The sequence below is a fragment of the Peromyscus maniculatus genome, chromosome 4 (assembly GCF_049852395.1).
Source record: "Peromyscus maniculatus bairdii isolate BWxNUB_F1_BW_parent chromosome 4, HU_Pman_BW_mat_3.1, whole genome shotgun sequence".
In the NCBI taxonomy this organism is placed as follows: domain Eukaryota; kingdom Metazoa; phylum Chordata; class Mammalia; order Rodentia; family Cricetidae; genus Peromyscus; species Peromyscus maniculatus.
The window spans coordinates 82,573,823-82,593,642 of NC_134855.1; the positions used below are offsets into that span (position 1 = coordinate 82,573,823).

Sequence of the window (19,820 nt, forward strand, 5' to 3'; positions counted from 1 at the left end):
TTCGGTGCCTTCCTTGAATTGAACCTTTTTTGATCGTGTGTGTATCTAACCAGACTTTTTCCTTAAAACATTTCCATTAACTTTTCTCCTCTTTCTCCTTCTGGTCTCGGCCAGTCTCTTGATTGTTCCTTTCTGGTTTTCACTAGTTCAGAATGATCCAAACTCTGCCTGGTTACAGTGTGCTTTCCTATTAATTTATTATATTCTGAATTGTACAATGAATATGTGAGGAATTTCCCCTATATTTGAAGGGAGCAATACGTGTTCAGAACAAAATGACACCCCCTCTTACTCTACTTGACAAGGATTTTTGAGTTTACATAAATTTTAGCATTGTTTATGATTTCTACCTTTTTAAGTCTTTATCTTCTTTAATAGAAAAAAGCCCCATAAATTTTAACTTAATTAACATATTATTTTGCATATTTGAGATAAGGCAGCGAATTGATAGCATCTAGTTACTTTATTTTATTGTTGTTGTCTTAATGAAGAACAGGGACCAGGATGGTCTCATCCAAAGTGGCAGGAGAGAAGAATCTAACTCTGTTTGTCATATCTCAGAGTTTGAGAGAAAGATGTGGTTAGCACTGCATATTGTCTCAGATGAAATCCCACTCTCTTCATTTGACTCTAAATGATTAAATTAAAACCTGGTTCTCCTGGAATGGCTTCCCTGTTTCCAGGACAGACCCCATGTGCTCATTCTCAGGTCTTATCAAACACACCCTCTCTAACACTGTCACACTATGGTTTTTCTTTTACGATGTTGTTACGTTTTCCCTCTGCACACATAGATTCGTACAGCATTTATTTGAAGTTGGGAATTGAAATTGAGGTGATTTCTCCCACGACTACAATGCTGTCAGAGGGAAAGCGTTTTCACCTTCCGAAAAGTTACTTCCTGCTGTTCCAGATGTCATGGCCCCGGGAACCTCATTAGAATCCTACCTCTCTGTGTGGTACCCAATGCCTCGGTTTTTGTTTTATTTTTTACTTCCCTTAAAACAAACTGTTCTGAATATTCCCCCCTCTCTCTCCTCTCTCCCTCCCTCCCTCCTTCCCTCCTCACCCTCCCTTCCTTCCTTCCTTCTTTTATTTCTTTTTCAATGCTTTAAAGAATAAATAAACCTGATTGTCATGGAACACATGTATATAATCCCATATTTGGGGATGTGGAGGGAAAAGGATTCTGAGTACTAGACCAGCCTGGGAAACAAGGCACAAATCCTGTCTTCTAAAGTCAAGGGCTGGTGGTATAGCTGAGTAGGTGGGTTCTGCTCTACATATATATGACTTTGAGTTCTAGTCCCAGCACTGAAAAAATAACAGAAAACGATGAGTTTAGGATATTCTCCAGTGTCTGTCTTCTATCTCCTTATCACCTGAGATGAGAACTCTCCTGATAAATGATCAATGAGATATGAGATCAGACTTAGTCTATATAAAGACTTGATATTTACATCTTTATAGTGTTATACTTCTGTGCTACATTATTACAGTAACAAATATTCATTAGAGAGAGTAATTGTAAAAATAGTCGTGTGTGATGATGATTAAAAATAACAGTTTAATCAGTGATTCTCAATCTAGGTCAATATTGGACTTGGTAAACCGCTACTTGCTGGCAAAAATTCAGTCTACCACCTACTTCTTATTGAAATATAGCTCATTTGCTTATATCTTGTCTATTTCCTACTATAAGAGACTGCTAACATCCCATTTCCCTTCCCATAAAACCTAACCTGTTGACAAAGCCTTTATAGGTCATTAACTATAACAACTCTGTGAGTTTGAGGCCAGCCTGGTCTACAAAGTGAGTTCCAGGCTAGCCAGAGCTACAAAATGAGGCCCTGTCTCAAAAAATATTGTTAAATACTTGACTTCAGAGGGCTTTTTATCAAACTCTTGTTCTGTTTGTTTCTAATTGTGTTGTTCTGTTGAATGAATCTTATTGTGTGAGTTAATCTTCCTTTGATGACAGTAGTATTTTATTTCCACAAGATTAGTTATAATATGAAATAGATCACATTCATAATTTTATAAACCAAAGGCTAGAAATAGTAGAAATAGTGTACAAATGGAGCTGGTTGGAGGTAACTGTCGAGATGTATAGAGACACAATCTTCTGTTATAAAATATTGGAAATAATTTTAGCACAGTGCAGTGTATGAATGAACACTTTCGTTGTAGTCCTTGACTTCTTATCCCAACATAATGGCAGCCTCCTTATTCTGTTACCTACACTGAAATTTTTTGATAGAAGGGCTCAACCTAATTTTAAAAGTTGTAAATGCTTTAAAAAATCTTAACCAATGTCTAATTGATTAATTGGTAATGTCTAATGTCTAATTGGCAATGTCAACTCAGGACTTTCCCTCCTCATTAGATTTTCCAAGTTGTATATTTAAAAAAGAAAGTTAAAATTTTAGTATGTTAAGTGTTTTGACTATTAAAAAATTGTTTCTCTACTTAATCTAAATAAGTTTTTTTCATGTAAACACATCAACATTAATCAAAAATTAGTTGTTTGAATAAATGTTGCTGTTGATTGTCAGAGGTTCATGTTGATTCTTTATATCTTTTAGTTGAACTTGATGGTGAATGATCAGAAATCGAAAATCACAGAAAAGGCCATTCTTTCAATGACACCAGAGGAATACCAGAAGTCACAAGAAGATGTAAGGAATGTATTTTGCTAATGATATTGAAATGAAAATGTACAGTTATTTTGAAATTAACAGAAATTTTGGCTCTAGTATTACAGTAAATCAATTCTTGTTAATTCTTAAAAGCTGAGACCAGAAAAAAAAAAGCTGTTCAAAACTGGTAATTATTTTATTGGTGTAGGCACCCTGAAAAATAATATATGCCTGAAAGAACAAATCTGTCGTGATTTTGTGAAAAATCATGAATGTTTCCCCAGAAATTTTACAAGTTACTACATACTACATGAAAATGAGGTTTACAACATTCCAGCATCAGGAAGTGTAAAGAGTCTTTGAATCTTTGATAACTCTAAATTGTGTTTGTATTAACTAATGTCTAAGGAGAGAATCCTTGCTCTGAATTTTAGAAATGCTAACGAAGTGATCGTCTATCAAGGGAAAGCTGTAGTTTACAAATGTCAAACCTAAGCGAGCTAATCATCAGATTCTGCCGGCAATATTGTAATGAAGAACTATTAAATCAGGCCTCCTCTCCAAAGCCCACGCTGGGAAGTTGACAGCGTATTCCATAAATGAAATAATAACACAAAATTGGTGCCAGACAAAGGGGGAAAATGATTTTCATGTCGCTTCCTGGAATGCAAAAGCATTTAATCTTTCAGAGGAGTGGGCATGGATTTGCTAGTCTCTGTGTACTACACTGTGAAAAATAAATCTATAACCAATGTAAAGGATAAGATAATGTATACATTTAAAGAATAAACTTTCTGCATAAATTTAACCAATTTGAACATTGGTTCTAAGTAATCTATCCAAAGTTTAAGGTTTTAGTATTTTTTTTTTATCTTAATGACTGTATCATCCCTTCTGACTATATATTTCATAGCAGATGACCAATAAGGTGTATCAAACTTTCTGCATGAATTCAACTCATAGGTGAAAATGTGGTACTATTAGGGACGTATATGTCCAGTATTAAAGATGGCATTGTGAGCATTGATTAGAATACTTAGTAGGGAATATTTTGTAAAACATAACTGTAACTATTTCCTCCAATGCAATGAGTAACAATTGTATAGATTTAAGTTATAGTTTTGGCTCCTTTCACTGAATAGTTACAAGGTAAATGACTAGGTTGCTAGTTAAAAATTGAAAAATATTATTCCTTCTACTGGCTGGTTTTGTGTGTCAACTTGACACGAGCTAAAGTCATCAGAGAGGAAGGAGCCTCAGTTGAAGAAATGCCTTTATGATCTCCAGCTGTTAGTGACCAATGGGGGAGGACCCAGCCCCTGCTGGGTGGTGCCATCCCTGGGCTGGTGGTCCTGGGTTCTAAAAGAAAGCAGACTGAGCAAGCCATGAGGAGTAAACCAGTAAGCAGCTCCCCTCCATGGCTTCTGCATCAGCTCCTGCCTCCAGGTTCCAGCCCTGCTTGTGTTCCTGTTCTGACTTCCTACAATGATGAGGACCTATATAATCTGGAAGTGTAAGCCAGAGAAATCCTTTCCTCCCCAACTTGCTTTTTTGGTTGTGGATTTCATCGCAGCAATAGAAACCCCAGCTAAGACATTCCTTTACATGTTTTACACATGTTTAACCAGATTTGGAGAGATTTTAATCTAAAATAATGATAGATTGTTTTCTTAAGTATGTTTGCCTTTTGATGTATATTTTAATCATTGTATGTGTGTGTATGTTTGTAGGTGTGAGTGTAGGGGTGGATGTACATGTCCATAACATGTGTGTGGAAGTTAGCTGAATAACCTTCAGGTTGGTCCTCACCTTCCACCTTGTTTGAGACATAGTCTTTACTGTTTGCTGCTGTACACATCAGTTAGCCTGCAAGTTTCTGGGGATTCCCTTTCTTCCACCTCTCGTCTCTCTGGAGGAGTGTTGAGATTATAGATGTGTACTATCACACCTGGCTTGATTGTGGATCCAAACTTAGGTTGTCCTGCCTGCATGACAGGTGCAATCCCAACAGATCCATCTTCTTTAGTCTTCCCTTTGCTGTTTTATGTAAAATTATATAATTTCATTGCAACTGAAAGTTTAGTGGTCAAGGAAAATGATCATTATTTTAGACACATAAAGTATAATGGGAATTTAATAATTATCTTTTCTCAAAAGCATGATAATATTTGTTTATTTGGTATTTCTTTTATTAGCTTATCTGTTAACTATAAAAGCAGTGGATTTCATTGTGATATTTTCACACATGCATATTCACATTCTTACTAGCAGTTATGTATTTATTTAACACTATATGCATCAATGTTTTCTCAATACAACTTTAATTAGTTACATATTTAATTTGTCAGGTGCAACTCAAAAAAACGTTTTTTAATTTTTGTTTAAAAAATTGAACACATGGATAATTGCTAAATGATTGCTTGGAAAATGATTCCATTGGTTTAGATGTGTAGATTCCTGTGTTCAGGTTAGCAAAAGTGAAGTCAAGTTTTAGCTACAGTTCATACACATATAGAGAAGTTACATCCTAATGGAAAAGGGAAGTGAGAAAATCAATTTTTTTTCTCAGCTCAGTTCTCCTTTCTTCATTTTGATGATGCTGGGGCTCAAACCCAGGGCTTTGTGCACACTGGCAAGAGCTCCACCCCTGAGCCGCGTCTCCAGCACCACACTTTGTTTCTACAAATATAAAATTCTATGTCTATTTTAAAACCACGATTAAATGTCATAAAATATCAGAGTTAGCTCCTGTTCTGCTCCCTGGACTTTTCTTTTAAAATGTGTTTTCATTCAACATACTTTCCCCCACGAAAACTGGAAGTAATAATTATACATATATTGCAAAGGCTGCTTTGATATAATGACATGCTAAAGTTTTAAGATTTCCTTTGCAAATTTGTAATTCATTATTGTCATTTTAAAAGTGTGTTATTCCAGGTTGTCTGAAAAGTAGATGCCAACATTAGACTAAATATGCATGACAGTAAGATTGGGCAGAAGCACCCCTACTATTGTGGAAACAAGGAAAGTTTGCCAAAGCTGTTGATGTGTGTTTGAGACATAGTTAGCCATTGCTCCCAGGTGTGTGAGAGACTTAGTATCTCTGGTCATTGGTGCCAACTTGGTAAGAGTGTTCTGAACAAGGCAAGCGATCTTTACTGAGCTATACTCCTATAACTAGAGTTCTGTAAAGAACAGCTATGAAACAGCCTGAGGATGCAGTTCCTATCAACGACATTGCATCATCCCATCTCCAAACAGGTAGGCTGGAAAGACATTTAAAATGCCTCCATTTTCGATGGTCTTTTCCCATACCAGTATATGGGGTGTCAGACTGTAAAGCCATCACATAGGGCAGCAAGGTAGATCTTCTTACCTGGGGAAACTTGTAGGAAAATGTGACAATTTGGGGGTCACGGTGGCGCACAGTGAGAAGTGCCACACATATCAGGATTCCAGCAGTTACACTGTAGCTCAGCTACCAAATCAGAGACACTTAGCTTTCTTCTATTTCTTCTAACTCCCCTGATTTTTCTGGTTTTTTTTTTTTTTTTTTTTTTTTTTTTTTTTTTTTTTTTATCAATTCAAGATTGTGTTCTCCTTTGAACCTATTAAAACAATGTATTTGTGGGCAAAACAATGGCGAGATTTAGGAAGGTTAAAAAGTACTCATTGAGGTCTGTGTTCCTTTCCTGGCTCATTTAAAGTATGTTACTAATGAAAACTTGTCTTTTTGTGTATGTACGTATGCATGCATATATGTGCTTGCTGGTGCAGGGAGGCTGTTGCATGGTGCACATGTGGATGTCAGACAACTTGCAGGTTTCCAGTATGTAGGTCCTGGTGATCAAATGCTGATCATGAGGCTTGGTAGCAAGTGCTTTTTGCCTGCTGAACCATCTTGCTAGTGCCCCTCCTTCTTTCTCATACTGTATCTCCAGGTTGGCTTGGAACTCACTACGTAGTTCACAGAAGTCTTAAACTCATGTCAATCCTCCTGCCTCAGACTCCCAAGTACTTAAAAGTTTGAGCCACCATACCTGTCTAGAAAGTTGGGCTTGCCAGGCTTTCTTTGCTTTAAGATCATCCTATATATTTCTTTGAAGGCCATATTTCAAGAGGAGAAAAAGCTATTCTATGTGATTTCAAATGGCAGTTCTGCGCAAAGTGCTCTGGAGTTCTCAATAACGTGGATGGATTCAGCCCCACAGCTAAAGCCACTACAAAAACCAGGAGTTGTTTAGACTTGTTCCTGGCAGCAGACAGGCAATATTTAACAACATACCGCTCACAAATAGACAACCTCAATATGTAAGATCTATAAAAAAATTAGAAAGAGGTTAATATCTTGTGCTGACTACAAGTCATCTTGAGAACTTAATTGAATTCAAGAAGTGAATGCAGGCATCATAGAGATATGGTCCAACATCCCTTCACATTATGTAAAAGCACATGTGCATATTTCTAGCGGTGGGCATGCTTGCCTTATTTCAGAAGTTTGGTTTGTTTCCTCAGCAGAATATTTCATTTTTGTCCGGCACCTTCTGTTCATTTGTTACACTCCCCAATTCTGTACAAGTGTCACTTCCGTGCTCCATTGCCATGGAGCGTGGGGAGTGGAACGAGTAGGCTTTCTGCTGCACAATGCGATGGTGCGCTTTTTCAGCATATGCATGCGTAAGCCTTCTTTTGTGAATGGGCCCGATAGGGTCAGATAATGTTTAAAGGGAAAGGTTTTATGTCTCTCAGGCTTCTATGTTTCCACATGGATGCTCTCACACACACATAGATTGAATTATGAACAGACCCATTAATGCTGGGATCACAAAAGGTCAAGTTTTGTCTTCTTTTACCCCCATTCAGATTGCTTTTGTAGAGAGAAAAAAGGATTTGCAGGGGGAAAAAGATTTATGATAAAGAATTTTTTAAAGAACATTTTTCTCCTTTTAGCAACAACTTTGATTTGGAAATAGATCATATTATGTAAAATAATTCAATAATATTGTATCATCTGCCTGATTTTAGTGTGAGTTAGTTCATGTGTATAGTTGTCTTTAAGGACAACATGTTATCATAATAACTGAGAACAAAGCATAGCACTTTGAAGATAAAAGGCCATATGAATATGTAAAGTAACAAAGTCTGAGCAGAGCTGAATGGAAGTATTATCAAAATGTCATTGGCAGGATTTTTGACTAATTCTCTCCTTTGCTTAAGATGCAATTTAATCTTTGCTCAGATATATAACTTTTTAGTTTTGAATTAAGAAAACAACTAATAATTCGTGTCATTGTGGCTCTCACACATTGACAAATAATCCAATGGAGGCAGTAAAAAAGTAATAGAGAAACATTATGAAAGAACAAAGACTTTATCTTCAATGAAAAATTTAAGATTTTAACCAATAGTTCTTTAGAGAGCAAATGACATCAGCAATTGTATGGTTGGTTGATTTCTGATGTCACATGAAATCCCTTATCAGTTAAAGGGTATGGATTGTGACAGTGAAACCAGTCATGCATAACAATGTCCTAAATCAAAGTCTGGGATCTTCTTTCTTTCTCCTTTGGTTTTGTGTTAGTGGCTTGCTCTACCGTGTGGTGAAATACAGCCAAATGAGGAGAGCAAGGTTTGCCTGAAGGGTACATTACACGATCCAAACATTAAATGCTACATAAAATCCTGTCTTCTTAAATCACATGGTCTTGGGAATGGATTCAGAGAGCTGCTGTACTTTCTAGAGAGCCCTTGTGTTTAGGGCTCTTGCTTCTTGTACTTTGATTTCATCAACTAACCAGAAGAACAGGCCACCTGGGTTGTTTGGTGGTTGGCTTTGGTATGTCGGTTGGTATCTTCTATCACTTTGAGGATAATACTTTATAGGATAAAATATGAACAAGATAAGGCAGAAGCACTGTCTTACGATGAATAATTTAGATTTTTTTAAAGGTCACAACTTAATAGGGCTAATTGTATTGTGTATTCTAGACAGAAGGGCTCTTTAGAGGATTCTCCCAAGGGATTTTTAGCTTAAGAACAATATTGTCTTCATTTTCTTTCTTCCTTTATTATTTTTCCCTAACCATTTTCTTCCTTTGTTTTCTTTTCCTTTGCACATCTTCTTTTTTACATTGATTTTTTTCTGTTCCCCTCTGTTGAGACTCCTCTCATCACTCTTCCAAGCCCTCCCTACTGCCTTGCATGCCGTGGTTTTTAAACTTGTATCCAAGTTCCCTTAGTTAGCCATGAGGGCTTATTTATGAATACTTAATAGGAATTGGCACAGACCTTCACTGTAAGTAAGTGCTGTCCATTACTAATGAGTTATACATGGTTGAAAAGATTTAATAGAAAATAGAATTTTAATGCAATTTTGGTAAATTGAGAAAGAGATTGAGGGAGAGAGAGGCGGAAATAGAAGGGAAGCTTGTCTAGAACAACAAATAGGGAAAATGGTAGATGACAGAGGCAGGAGGAGAGGGTATGAGAGCATTATGCAGAACTTTGTGGAATGTTCTAACTCAGGTACTGATTCCTCCAGCTTTAAAAAAAGGTTTGGCAATGTTGGGGAAATAGCTCCCTAGGGGAAGAGCCTGCTTGCCTTGTGAGAGGAGGGAACCTGAGTTTGTTCCTTTCCATACACATTAAAAAGACATTCGTGATGGCAGTGTAATCCGAGTGCTGTTTGGTGAAGCAGGTGGATCCGTGGGGCTGTAAGACCAGTCAGCCTAGCTGAATCAGTGAGCCTCAGGTCACAGTGAGAGTCTCTGTCTCAAGAATACTAGGATGGATGACTCCCGAGGAAGCTCACTTGAGGGTGAACTCTTGTCTGGTCTTCACATCCATTCCCACACACGTGCACCTACATTTCATAAACACACACACACACACACACACACACACACACACACACACACACACACACGTACAAACTGACACACAAAGTGCTACCTTATAGTTCTGCTCACATTGACCAAAGCAAATCATTTTCTTGTGATATATATTTTTCCAACCCTTCATTCTTCATCTATGTATATTTTTATTAGTGAAGTTTCTTGTAGGCAGCATACAGTTCCTTTTATTTTATTTTTTGTATATTTAACCAGTCTTTTTATTTTGAACTTTCTTCTTCAAATTTTTAAAAATTCCTTCCTTATTTCTTCAGTATTGTTTCATTTTTATAAGTTTATGTACTCTGTAAGTTTCATAGCTGCACCAATTTGTTTCCTAGTCCCATTTTCTTGGAATACCTTTTTCTATCCCTTTCCTCTATGATAGTGTCTACCAGTGTTATTGAGGCATGTTTCTTGGAGGCAGAAGAAAGATGGATCATGTTTTCTCGGTCTACTATTCTGTATCATCATATTGTGAAATTAAGACTGCATTCAGTATATTATTGAAAGGTAAAGAATTGAGTCTTTTCATTTTGCTGAATTTCATGTGGTATTTCATTAGACTTCTTTCAGTTAACTGTTCTTATATTGCTTTTTTATTCCCTGTGGCCTCTTAGGTGTGGTCATCTTTCTCTTCAGACTTAGGTATTCCTTCCAGTAGCCTTTGTAGAATTGGTTTAGTGGTCATAACCCTTTAGTCTGTTTTTATCATGGAAGACTTTTATTTCTTCAATTTTAATGGGTGGTTTTTATGAGTTAACACTTTATGAGGCCCTTTTGGCTTTGAAAGTTTCAGTAAAATGATCAGATGTTAATTTGATCGGCCTACCTTTGTAAGTGATTTTACATTTCTTTGTGCAGCTTTCAATACTCTTTCTTTTTTTTTTTTTTTTTTTTTTTTTTTTTTTTTTTTTTTTTTGGTTTTTCGAGACAGGGTTTCTCTGTGTAGCTTTGCGCCTTTCCTGGAGCTCACTTGGTAGCCCAGGCTGGCCTCGAACTCACAGAGATCCGCCTGGCTCTGCCTCCCGAGTGCTGGGATTAAAGGCGTGCGCCACCACCGCCCGGCTACTCTTTCTTTTTTATAAATACCCTTCCTTTATTCCATATTTGAATTATATATTGTCGGGTATTTCTTTTCTGATCTTCTTTATTTCTTGTTCTTTAAACTTGTTATTCTTGAGTAGACATCTTTCTGTATGTTTGGAAAATATTCTATAATTTTATCAAAAGTATTTGCTATGTCTTTGATGCAATATTCTTCTCCTTATTCTATGCCTATAATCCAAAAGTTAAGGCTTTTCACAGTGTTTCAGAGTTCTCCCATATCCTCTTCACATATTTTTTATTTAAATTTTGTTTCATACACTATATTTTGATCATGCTTTCCCCTTATCCACCTCTTCCCAGTTCCTTCACACCTCCCTACCAACGAAATTCCATGTTCTATCTCTATCTCTTTTCAAAAATAACCTAAAACCAAATCAACCAAACACCTAAAAACAACAATGAAGATTAAAAACAAACAAAAACAAATATGATAAAAATGCCCAAATAGAACCAAATCTCTCTCTCTCTCTCTCTCTCTCTCTCTCTCTCTCTCTCTCTCTCTCTCTCACACACACACACACACACACACACACAGAATTAGTAGGTAAAGTAGAAAAATAAATACTTAAATCATGTGATTATAAGTATAAACTGGTTAGAGGGTAAATTCTTTGAACTCTCTGAAGAAGGGATAGAAATTATAGACTTACCATGAGAATTTCAGTACGCTGGATGCAATACTATATTTTCAGCTACGAAGAGGTTAATGTGTAAGTACATAAGATACTTTTAGGAAAGAATGCCCATTTTATTTGCAGACATTTAGATGAGATGTAGAATTATGCAGTGAATAGAAATTTTATCTACCATGCAGGGGTAAACATGACAAAGCTAGACCAAGAAAATGTTAAATGAAAGCAGCAACAATATACCAGTCGTCTTAGTTAAGGTTTCTATTACCATGAAGAGACACCATGACCATGGCAACTCTTTTGAAGGAAAACATTTAATTGAGGTGGCAGCTTACATTTTCAGAGGCTTAGTCCATTGGCAACTGGGAGTATGGTGGCCTGCAGCAGACAAGGTGCTGGAAAAGGAGCTGAAAATTCTACATCTTGATCCAAAAGCAGGAGGAAGTAAACTGAGATACTGGGTGTGGCTTGAGCATATATGAAATCTTAAAGACCACCCTCACAGTGACACACTCCTCCAACATGGCCACACCTACTCCAACAAAGACACACTACCTAATAGTGCCACTCCCCATGAGCTTATGGGAGCCAAATATTCAGACTACCACACCAGTGTACAAAGAAGAAAATATTTTAAGATAGGTATAGTCAAGAACTTTCTGGAAAAGACTCCAATAGCACAAGAAGCAAACAAATAATTGACAAATAGGATCACATGATACTAAAAGCTTCCACATTGCAAAGGAAACTATCAGCAAGAAACAGTCTGCAGAATGGGAGCAAACCTTGACTAGTTCTGGAATCTATAAAGAACTAAAAAATAAAAAAAATCTCATAAATAGATGGCTGAATAAATCAAAAGATAGTTTCCAAAAGAAGAAACATAAATGGTTAACAAATATTTCCATCCATTTTGCAACATTTTTAGTTGTGGATATGCAAATTACAGTACCTCACCCCAGTCAGAGTGGCTCACATTAGAATAACAGTGGTGACAGATACTAGGGAGGAAATGGAGAAAGGGGGATTCTTATTTGTCATGAATGGTTATATAAACTAGTCCAGCCACTATGGAAATACAGGTTTCTCCAGAAACTAAAATTAGAACTACCATATAATCTAGCTATACTAGTTCTGGACACTTTCCCAAAGGACAGAACCAATGAGGAGTCAAAGAAATATAGTCATTTTCAGTTAGCAAACCACATAATTATGACATTAACTTGTTATTCCTCAGTCCTCAGTATATCTCATTAACAATATATGAGTATGTCTTTCCTAACTCCACTAATTAGGAGTCTAGAAATATAAACATCAAAGATATGTCTGTTCTAGCTTTTTTTATTTCTGAAAAAATTCTATGCTTTATTTTATGTATATTTAGAATGCTGTCTAGGCAGAAAATATATTTTAAAGGTCTACAAAATCTAAATGAATTTAATAGAGGATTGACATTTTACTTTAATATATGGTAAAGTAAAATAGTCTAAAAAAGGCACATATAGTAAACTGAAATATGGTAATAGGTTACATAACAATGAATTTCAATGTCCAAGGAAGGTTTTATTTTGTTAAGTATTTTGTTTATTTTCTTCTTCTCTGTTTTTTTCCCTTTATTGAAACAGGATCTTATGTAGCCCTGGTTGTCCTGGAATTTATTATGTAGACAAGGCTGATGTCATACAGCCTACATCTTTCTTCTGAGTATCACCATATTGGGCCTGCTAAGCAGTTTAAGTATTTCACAAAGTTCTTAGATCTATATGTTCTTTTTTATGCCTAGAGCTAGTTTTCATTCAGCAATTTTAAATGGCTGCTTATTCCATAACACCAAAATAAAGACACACACACACACACACACACACACACACACACACACTTGTTTTCTACAAACAAAAAGTGGATAATGGACATAGATATGTTTATCCCTTGCATTCTCTTTACCTGAGGATAGAGCCATACTTAAATTCTTGAGTTGAAGTCATTTTCTCCTATCAGGCTAGGTACTAAAAAACCTAATAGGTGTGACATCAACAATTACTTCTTGCTAACAAGTCTTGTAATTTAACCCCTTCAGGTGAGCATGCTGATTGATGAATTGCAGACAGCTATCAAAAGCAACAGAGGTCATCTCGCTAAGCTTGGCCCTCAATTACAGGCTGAGCAGGAGCAGTTTTCCTCTTATATCTGCCAACACATTAGGAGCCTTCCAGCAAACACCGTGGTCCCGGGAGGTCTGCAACTCAAGGTGGGTGTCACTCTGTGACTCTCACTGCATCCAGGCAGAGACAGAAGCATTCTATCCCATCGAAGACCCATGTAACACTGGTTCTCAGTTGAATGTCTCAGCTTATCCTCAGCAGGAAAGTTTGACCTGTAAGGGATAAGAATACTATCCAGAAAAGAAGTCGTAAAAGGAAATAACTATGTGTCATTGAAATGGGAGTTAATAAAACTTAGCATTTGGTACAGAAAAGTAAATTTAATCAAGAACTTCAGTGAGTGAGCATTTGCATATTTCTCAAAGAAATAAAATTCTGTGCACATTTCATTTTTCTAAAAACAATGCATTTGTAAAATGGCCAAGGTTTAAGAGTTGACAGACAGTGACAATAAGAATCGGAGGTGAAAAGGCTGGGTGACTGATTGATGTTCAAACTACATTTCCAGGGGGAAAGATATGTATTGGATAAGTGTGACACATGTCTGAGTTCACTTGGCAAAATCAATACTTAAGAATATACTGAGGGGGAAAAGGTGAATTGGTTATTTGTCAGGACAAGATGGCTAAATGTCCTAGGTTGCTCTGCTATTACAGTGTTAGGTGAGAAAAAGAATAACCCACCTGGCTGAAAGCTTAGGGAATGCAAAGGTTTTTATATTCATAGTTGAATATCCATGTTGCCTCTGTCAAGTTAATATAGTTCTGTAACTTCATAGTTTACATCTCAAAGACCTCTGATTAGAGAGATCAGCACTACTCAGAGTGTGAGCCTTTCTAGGTAAAAAGGATTGTTTGGAGAATTCCACTGCTTTTTCATCATTTTTATGGGGATCTGATAATATTTGCAGTTGACTTCTGCTCATCCTTCATCTTGCACTTTATCCTTCACGTACAGTTTTAGCTACAAACACCATTTTAAAGAGTATGGTAGCTTGTGATGATATTCACATGATTTATTTTAAATGAGAATATTACCATTAAAGATTGACCTTTTGGGAAATGTGACTCAATCTTAAACACATTGTTTGTGCTAGTCAGCAAAGGATTCAGGGAGCGACATCTAAAGACATCAAAGAAAAGGGTCCCTACAATGGAGTAATATGGTTCTTTTGGGGTTTTTGACTTGGTTGTGGACCATTCTGTAAAAACACTTGCTATTGATTAAGAGATAAACCAGGCAAGGGGTTTTGGTCACCTTAGTGACATCTCTACCCACTCCTTTTAATCCACTATTGTATTGGCTGTAGTGTCACTGGAAAAAAGAACTTTTTTCTCATAAATTTATTGTTAATTCTGAAGAATTTCTATTATATTAGCATATTAGCTTGACAGTAACATTTTAATTGCAGACTCTGAACTGTTACTCTCACATATTCCCCCTTTCAGCATGCTTCGAAATCCTTTCCACACCAGCAAATAGGAAATTTATAGGCAAAGGAAACATGTTGTATAATATTTGTAAAAGTACCTGCTGTGCTATCTAATGCAGGAACTACGATCTGCACGAGGCTATTAAAATCTATTGGTGAAATTATTAAGGCTACTCTACATAGTTAAAAGGAATACTTATTTAGTGGATAACTTACAAATGAAGGGATAGGTAGGTCGGGAGGGGGGGTCTGGGGAAGGTGTATCGCAGTCCAGCAGTGTTCTCTGGAGCTCTGTTCGGTCAACCTCCACCGTCTAGGATCCAGGAACAGAGAGCGCGCTGGCCCATCCAGATCTCGGGTCTCTCGGCACCCCCCTTGGCCCTGCCTAGTAGGCAGTTGCAGAAGCCTCAATGGGGGTTGGAACTTCCAGATCAAAGCTGGAATGGCTACCCACTACAAAAATCAGCTAAATAAAACCCCCAATGCCTTCACTGGTGTGGTGTAGACTTTTTGGCTTTAGCACTAAAAGTGCTGTATCCAGCACACCAGAATGGTTAGATACCCTCTCCAGAATTCTCTCCCATCTGTGTCAAACATTCTGCTATTTTGACCCTACTCCACCCTCCACCACAGGAAGATTTGACATCATATCCTTCTGCCTCGCCTCTATTCAGTTTCCCCATTTGAAACACTGAGTTCATCTCAAGGCGTACGTTTTTCTTCTAAATCCCCAGAGCTCCAGCTCAACTCGTCAGCTTCTTAGGGTGGTAGTTTCCAGGTTTGGCTGGATAGTTGATTTGAGGGGAACTGGTTTAGTGTCCTAAGGCTGACTCCTAGCAGCATGTGAGCAACAGTTAAACTGTCAGGTATTTTGAGAGCCAGTGGTTAAATACAGCCCTTATTAAAAAGCATTTATAAACATTGAACTGATCTTATAAAAAAGATAACTGATAACTGTTTCTTTCAAATTATTTGATTACATTTTACTGTTACCTATTCTTCCAGTTATTACTGTATATTGTGTGTGTGTGAATTCTTTATGAGTGTGCTATAATACATTTCTTTCAAGGTTTGTTTTCAGTAATGACTTGTTATGATTCAAAACTGACCAATCAGAGTGCATGCACAATAGAAACTCATAAATGATGGTAATAAGGACTTGAGTTAAGGGTTGGTTAAGTGGTTGGGACAGGCCATGGATAAAATTTCCTGTTTTCTTTTAAATACATTTTCATTAGAACATAGCCACACCTGTTTGCATGCTGCCTATGGCTGTCTGCCTAAGACAATAGCAGAGTGGACTGGTTGAGGCAGATCATGTGACTTTAAACCCCTAACATATTCACTACATGGACTTTTCCAGAAAAAAAAAGTGAGCCAAGTGTTGATTTGAGTGTATAATAAAAAAGTAATGTACATTAAATTTTACATTATAAACTTTCTTTGTCGCATTGTGAATAACACATACAAAAAGTACACAAAAATGATTTTCTGAGCTAGCAAAGAAATTGCTCGTGACACTAGTTAACAGGTACAGACACATGGACATACCTCTCTAGTTTCCTTTTGTCTTGCGTATGGGGACATCAATTGATATTCAAGTTAGAACTGTATTGTTTTTTCATTTGTAACTATATGATCAGGTAAAAATCAAGGAGCACCTTTGTTGGCTATGTGGGATCTGCAATGGAGATTACATGTTTTATTATTGTTTGGCACTTACGTGCCACATATCTTTATATCATCAGAATGTGTAATTATCATTCCTAAGCAGATGTTTAAAAATCTTATATGAATTCATTTTTGTCAACTTCATACAAATATATAATGTATGTTGATCATTATATCATCTACCCCTCTCTCTGCCAAACCTCTTCTGCTTTCATGTCTTTTTGTTGTCTTTCTGGGACTCACTGATTTAATCAGGGCTGCTTGCATGAGCGTGGATTGGGTTATTTAATGAAGTATAGGCAGCTTACCGGGGGCTATACCACTGAAGAAAGTATCTGTCTCTCCCAGAGCAGCCATCAACTACCAGTAGTTCCTCAAACAGGAGTGGTGCCTCATCATATATACATATGATATTATGTATCATATACAGGCACAGGAGCACAGCTTCACAGAGCTAAACAAATGCAGCATATGTGTGCATTAGGGCTGACAGTTTGGGATTGGCTAAACTATCAGGTTCTTTTTCCTGGAGAAAACTGCGTCTCCCTCCCTTAGCAACCATTAATTGCCTGTAGTTCCCCTTCAAGTGCTGAAACCTTATGATAATTCCCCCGTCCTTGCTGGCATGCCAATTGGTACCATCATTTTACCATCTTGTTTCAGTGGCCATATTGTTGAGGCTTCCTGGGTGCATGCTGTGTAGAGGACATTGTCTTGAAGTGGATAGCCTGTCCTGGTCCTCTGCTCTCAGTCTTTCTGCCCCTCTTCTGTGATGTTACCTGAGTGTTAGGTGCTTTGGTTGTGCTGTAGATGTATCAGTTGGGGCTGGGTATCCCACAGAGTTGTTTGTACTCTTCATTCTGACCAGCTGAGGTTTTCTGTAATGGTCTCTGCTGCAAAAAAGAAGCTTGTTGCTGTTATTATTATTATTTTTATTCTTTGACTCTTTGGCGGGGGGGGGGGGAGCACCACCCAGCTCCCAAATAAATCACACATGGAGGCTTATTCTTACTTATGAATGTCCAGCCTTAGCTTGGCTTAGTTTCTAGCCAGCTTTTCTTAACTTATCCCATCTTCCTTTTGCCTCTGGGCTTTTCCTGTTCTCTTACAAATCTTGCTCTTACTCCGTGGCTTGCTGTGTAGCTAGGAGGCTGGCCCCTGGAGTCCTTGTCCCTCTCTGGCTCCTAGCTAGCTCTCCCCTCCCAGATTTCTCCCTCTGTATATTCTCTTTGTTTGCCAACCATGCCTATCCTTTCTCCTGCCTTGCTATTGGTCAGTTCTTTATTAGACCATCAGATGTTTTATGCAGGCACAGTAGCACAGCTTCACAGAGTTAAACAAATGCATCATGAGCAAAAGTCATACACCTTAAAATAATAGTCCCCAACAGAAGCTTCTTTGATGAGGGGTGATAGCTACACTTACTTGTAGGTATAAGGGTAAACATTTAGAATGCAGGGAGAAATTATATTGGTTTAATGAAGTGGCAGTATGAGTTCTATTCTGGGGTTGATAGCCTCACCAGCCATGGATAGTAGGGTAGTGTTATGGTACCAGACATGAATTCCCTCCACTTGAGCAGGCCTTATTTCAAACTAGAGAGCAATTGGTTACCCCCAGCATATGAGTGCCACTGTTGCACCTTTCAGGATTATCTTCCCATTCTAGCTATTGTTCCTGTTCATATGTATTATAGCTGGGTAGGACTACTGATTGTGTTTCTCCCTTGGTGGCTTGCATAGATGCTACCCATACATAAGAGCTAATCCTCAGAGGAGATTCTTCCCAGTGAGTCTTTCCTCTGTCAGAAGTGTCTTCAGAAACAGGGTCATTCTGGACAAAAACTAATGACAACGTTTTGATCAGTCTTTTGGACTCCTCTGACCAACAATTTTTTTCTCCCGCTTTTTCACTCACTTTGGTCTTAGAAAAATGTCTGATAAAAATGAACAGGGTGATGAGCCTTTTAATCCTTTTCATTTGCTTATTTCTATCACTTTGTTACACAGAAGCCACAACACAACCTTAAGAATCAACAACCTAAGCACTCAGGGCAGCATATCAACTCTCAGTTTTGATGTTATTTATTTGAGGATTCTTCCTTTTTTCCCTCAGTTCCCTTAAGAATTTGTTTATTGTTCATCTTTTCAGGGAATTAAATCTGAGTTTCATTTCTCTTTGATTGTTTGTTTTTCCTGTACTAAGGCATGAACCCTAAACCTTGCATGTGCCAGAAGCATCCCACTACTGAGCTACATCCCGACGTACCCAGTTTTTATTTAATTATATTTTTCTTTGAAAATTCCATGCATGGATATAATACATTCTGATTATTTTCACCCAATGCTCGCTTTTCTTCCTCTCCCCATCACTTCCCCTCCTCCCTCCCCACAGGTCTCTTCCTCGTGTTCATGTCTTTTCATGTTGTTTTGTGACCCACCAAGTTTAGCCAGGGCCTCCTGCATGACCATGGGTATGGAACTATCCAACAGAACCTGCTGGGCTCACCTGTAGCAAGCCTTCTCAAATGTAGTCAGACTTTCCTTTGAGACTGCCAGCTCCCCAATAATGACATGGAGACATAATATTAATTATGAAAGCTTGCCCTTTGGTTTAGGTTTTCCCCCAACTATCTTTTATAACTTATCTAACCTGCTTTTATTAATCTATGTTTTGCCACATGCCCCAGTTACCTCTCTCCCATACCATATTTCTGAATTGCTCCATGTCTCATTAGCATGATACCCACTCCTAGATTCTTTTTGCCCTTCCTCTCTCCCCCTGGAAATCCTGCTATCCTCTCCTGCCTAGCTATTGGCCATTCAGCTCCTTATTAAACCATGTGCCTTGGCAATGACACAACTTCATGTACAAAAGATTATTCCACAACACTCACCAGTGGGTACACATCTAAAGATAATGACTCCCCTTTCCCCAGCATCCCACAGTTGCTAATAGTTCAGCATGGAAGAGTAGGGCTTCATGAGCTCCTCCCCCATCCATGATTGATTGTTGAGAGGTCCACTCTTCAACAGGCCCATTGCAGGCAACTATGACTGCTGCAAGCTCATGATAACAATGTGGCTATGCCATGACCAGAAGATGGCCACAGATGCCCCAGAAACAAAAAGAGTCATAAGGGCCTATTAGAAACAATAAGGCACCAGCCAATTGGATAACTTAGAGGAAATAGCTATTTTATAAATATTCGACCTACTAAAACTGAATCAGGAAAACTAGAAAGCTAAACAGACAAGCAACAAGTAAGGAGATGGTATTAGCAA

At 37.7% G+C, this 19,820-nt stretch overlaps 1 protein-coding gene across 10 annotated transcripts in view; it reads left to right on the top strand.

Annotated features, from left to right (window-relative positions):
- The window catches only part of Dcdc1 (doublecortin domain containing 1), a 404,056-nt gene that overhangs the window by 171,954 nt on the left and 212,282 nt on the right, over positions 1 to 19,820 (top strand). For all 10 annotated transcript variants that reach the window (XM_076570234.1, XM_076570233.1, XM_042275867.2 and 7 more), the window contains 2 exons: positions 2,586 to 2,678; positions 13,349 to 13,519. In XM_076570234.1, coding sequence (XP_076426349.1) covers positions 2,586 to 2,678; positions 13,349 to 13,519 — 264 coding nt within the window. The remainder of the gene's footprint in view (positions 1 to 2,585; positions 2,679 to 13,348; positions 13,520 to 19,820) is intronic.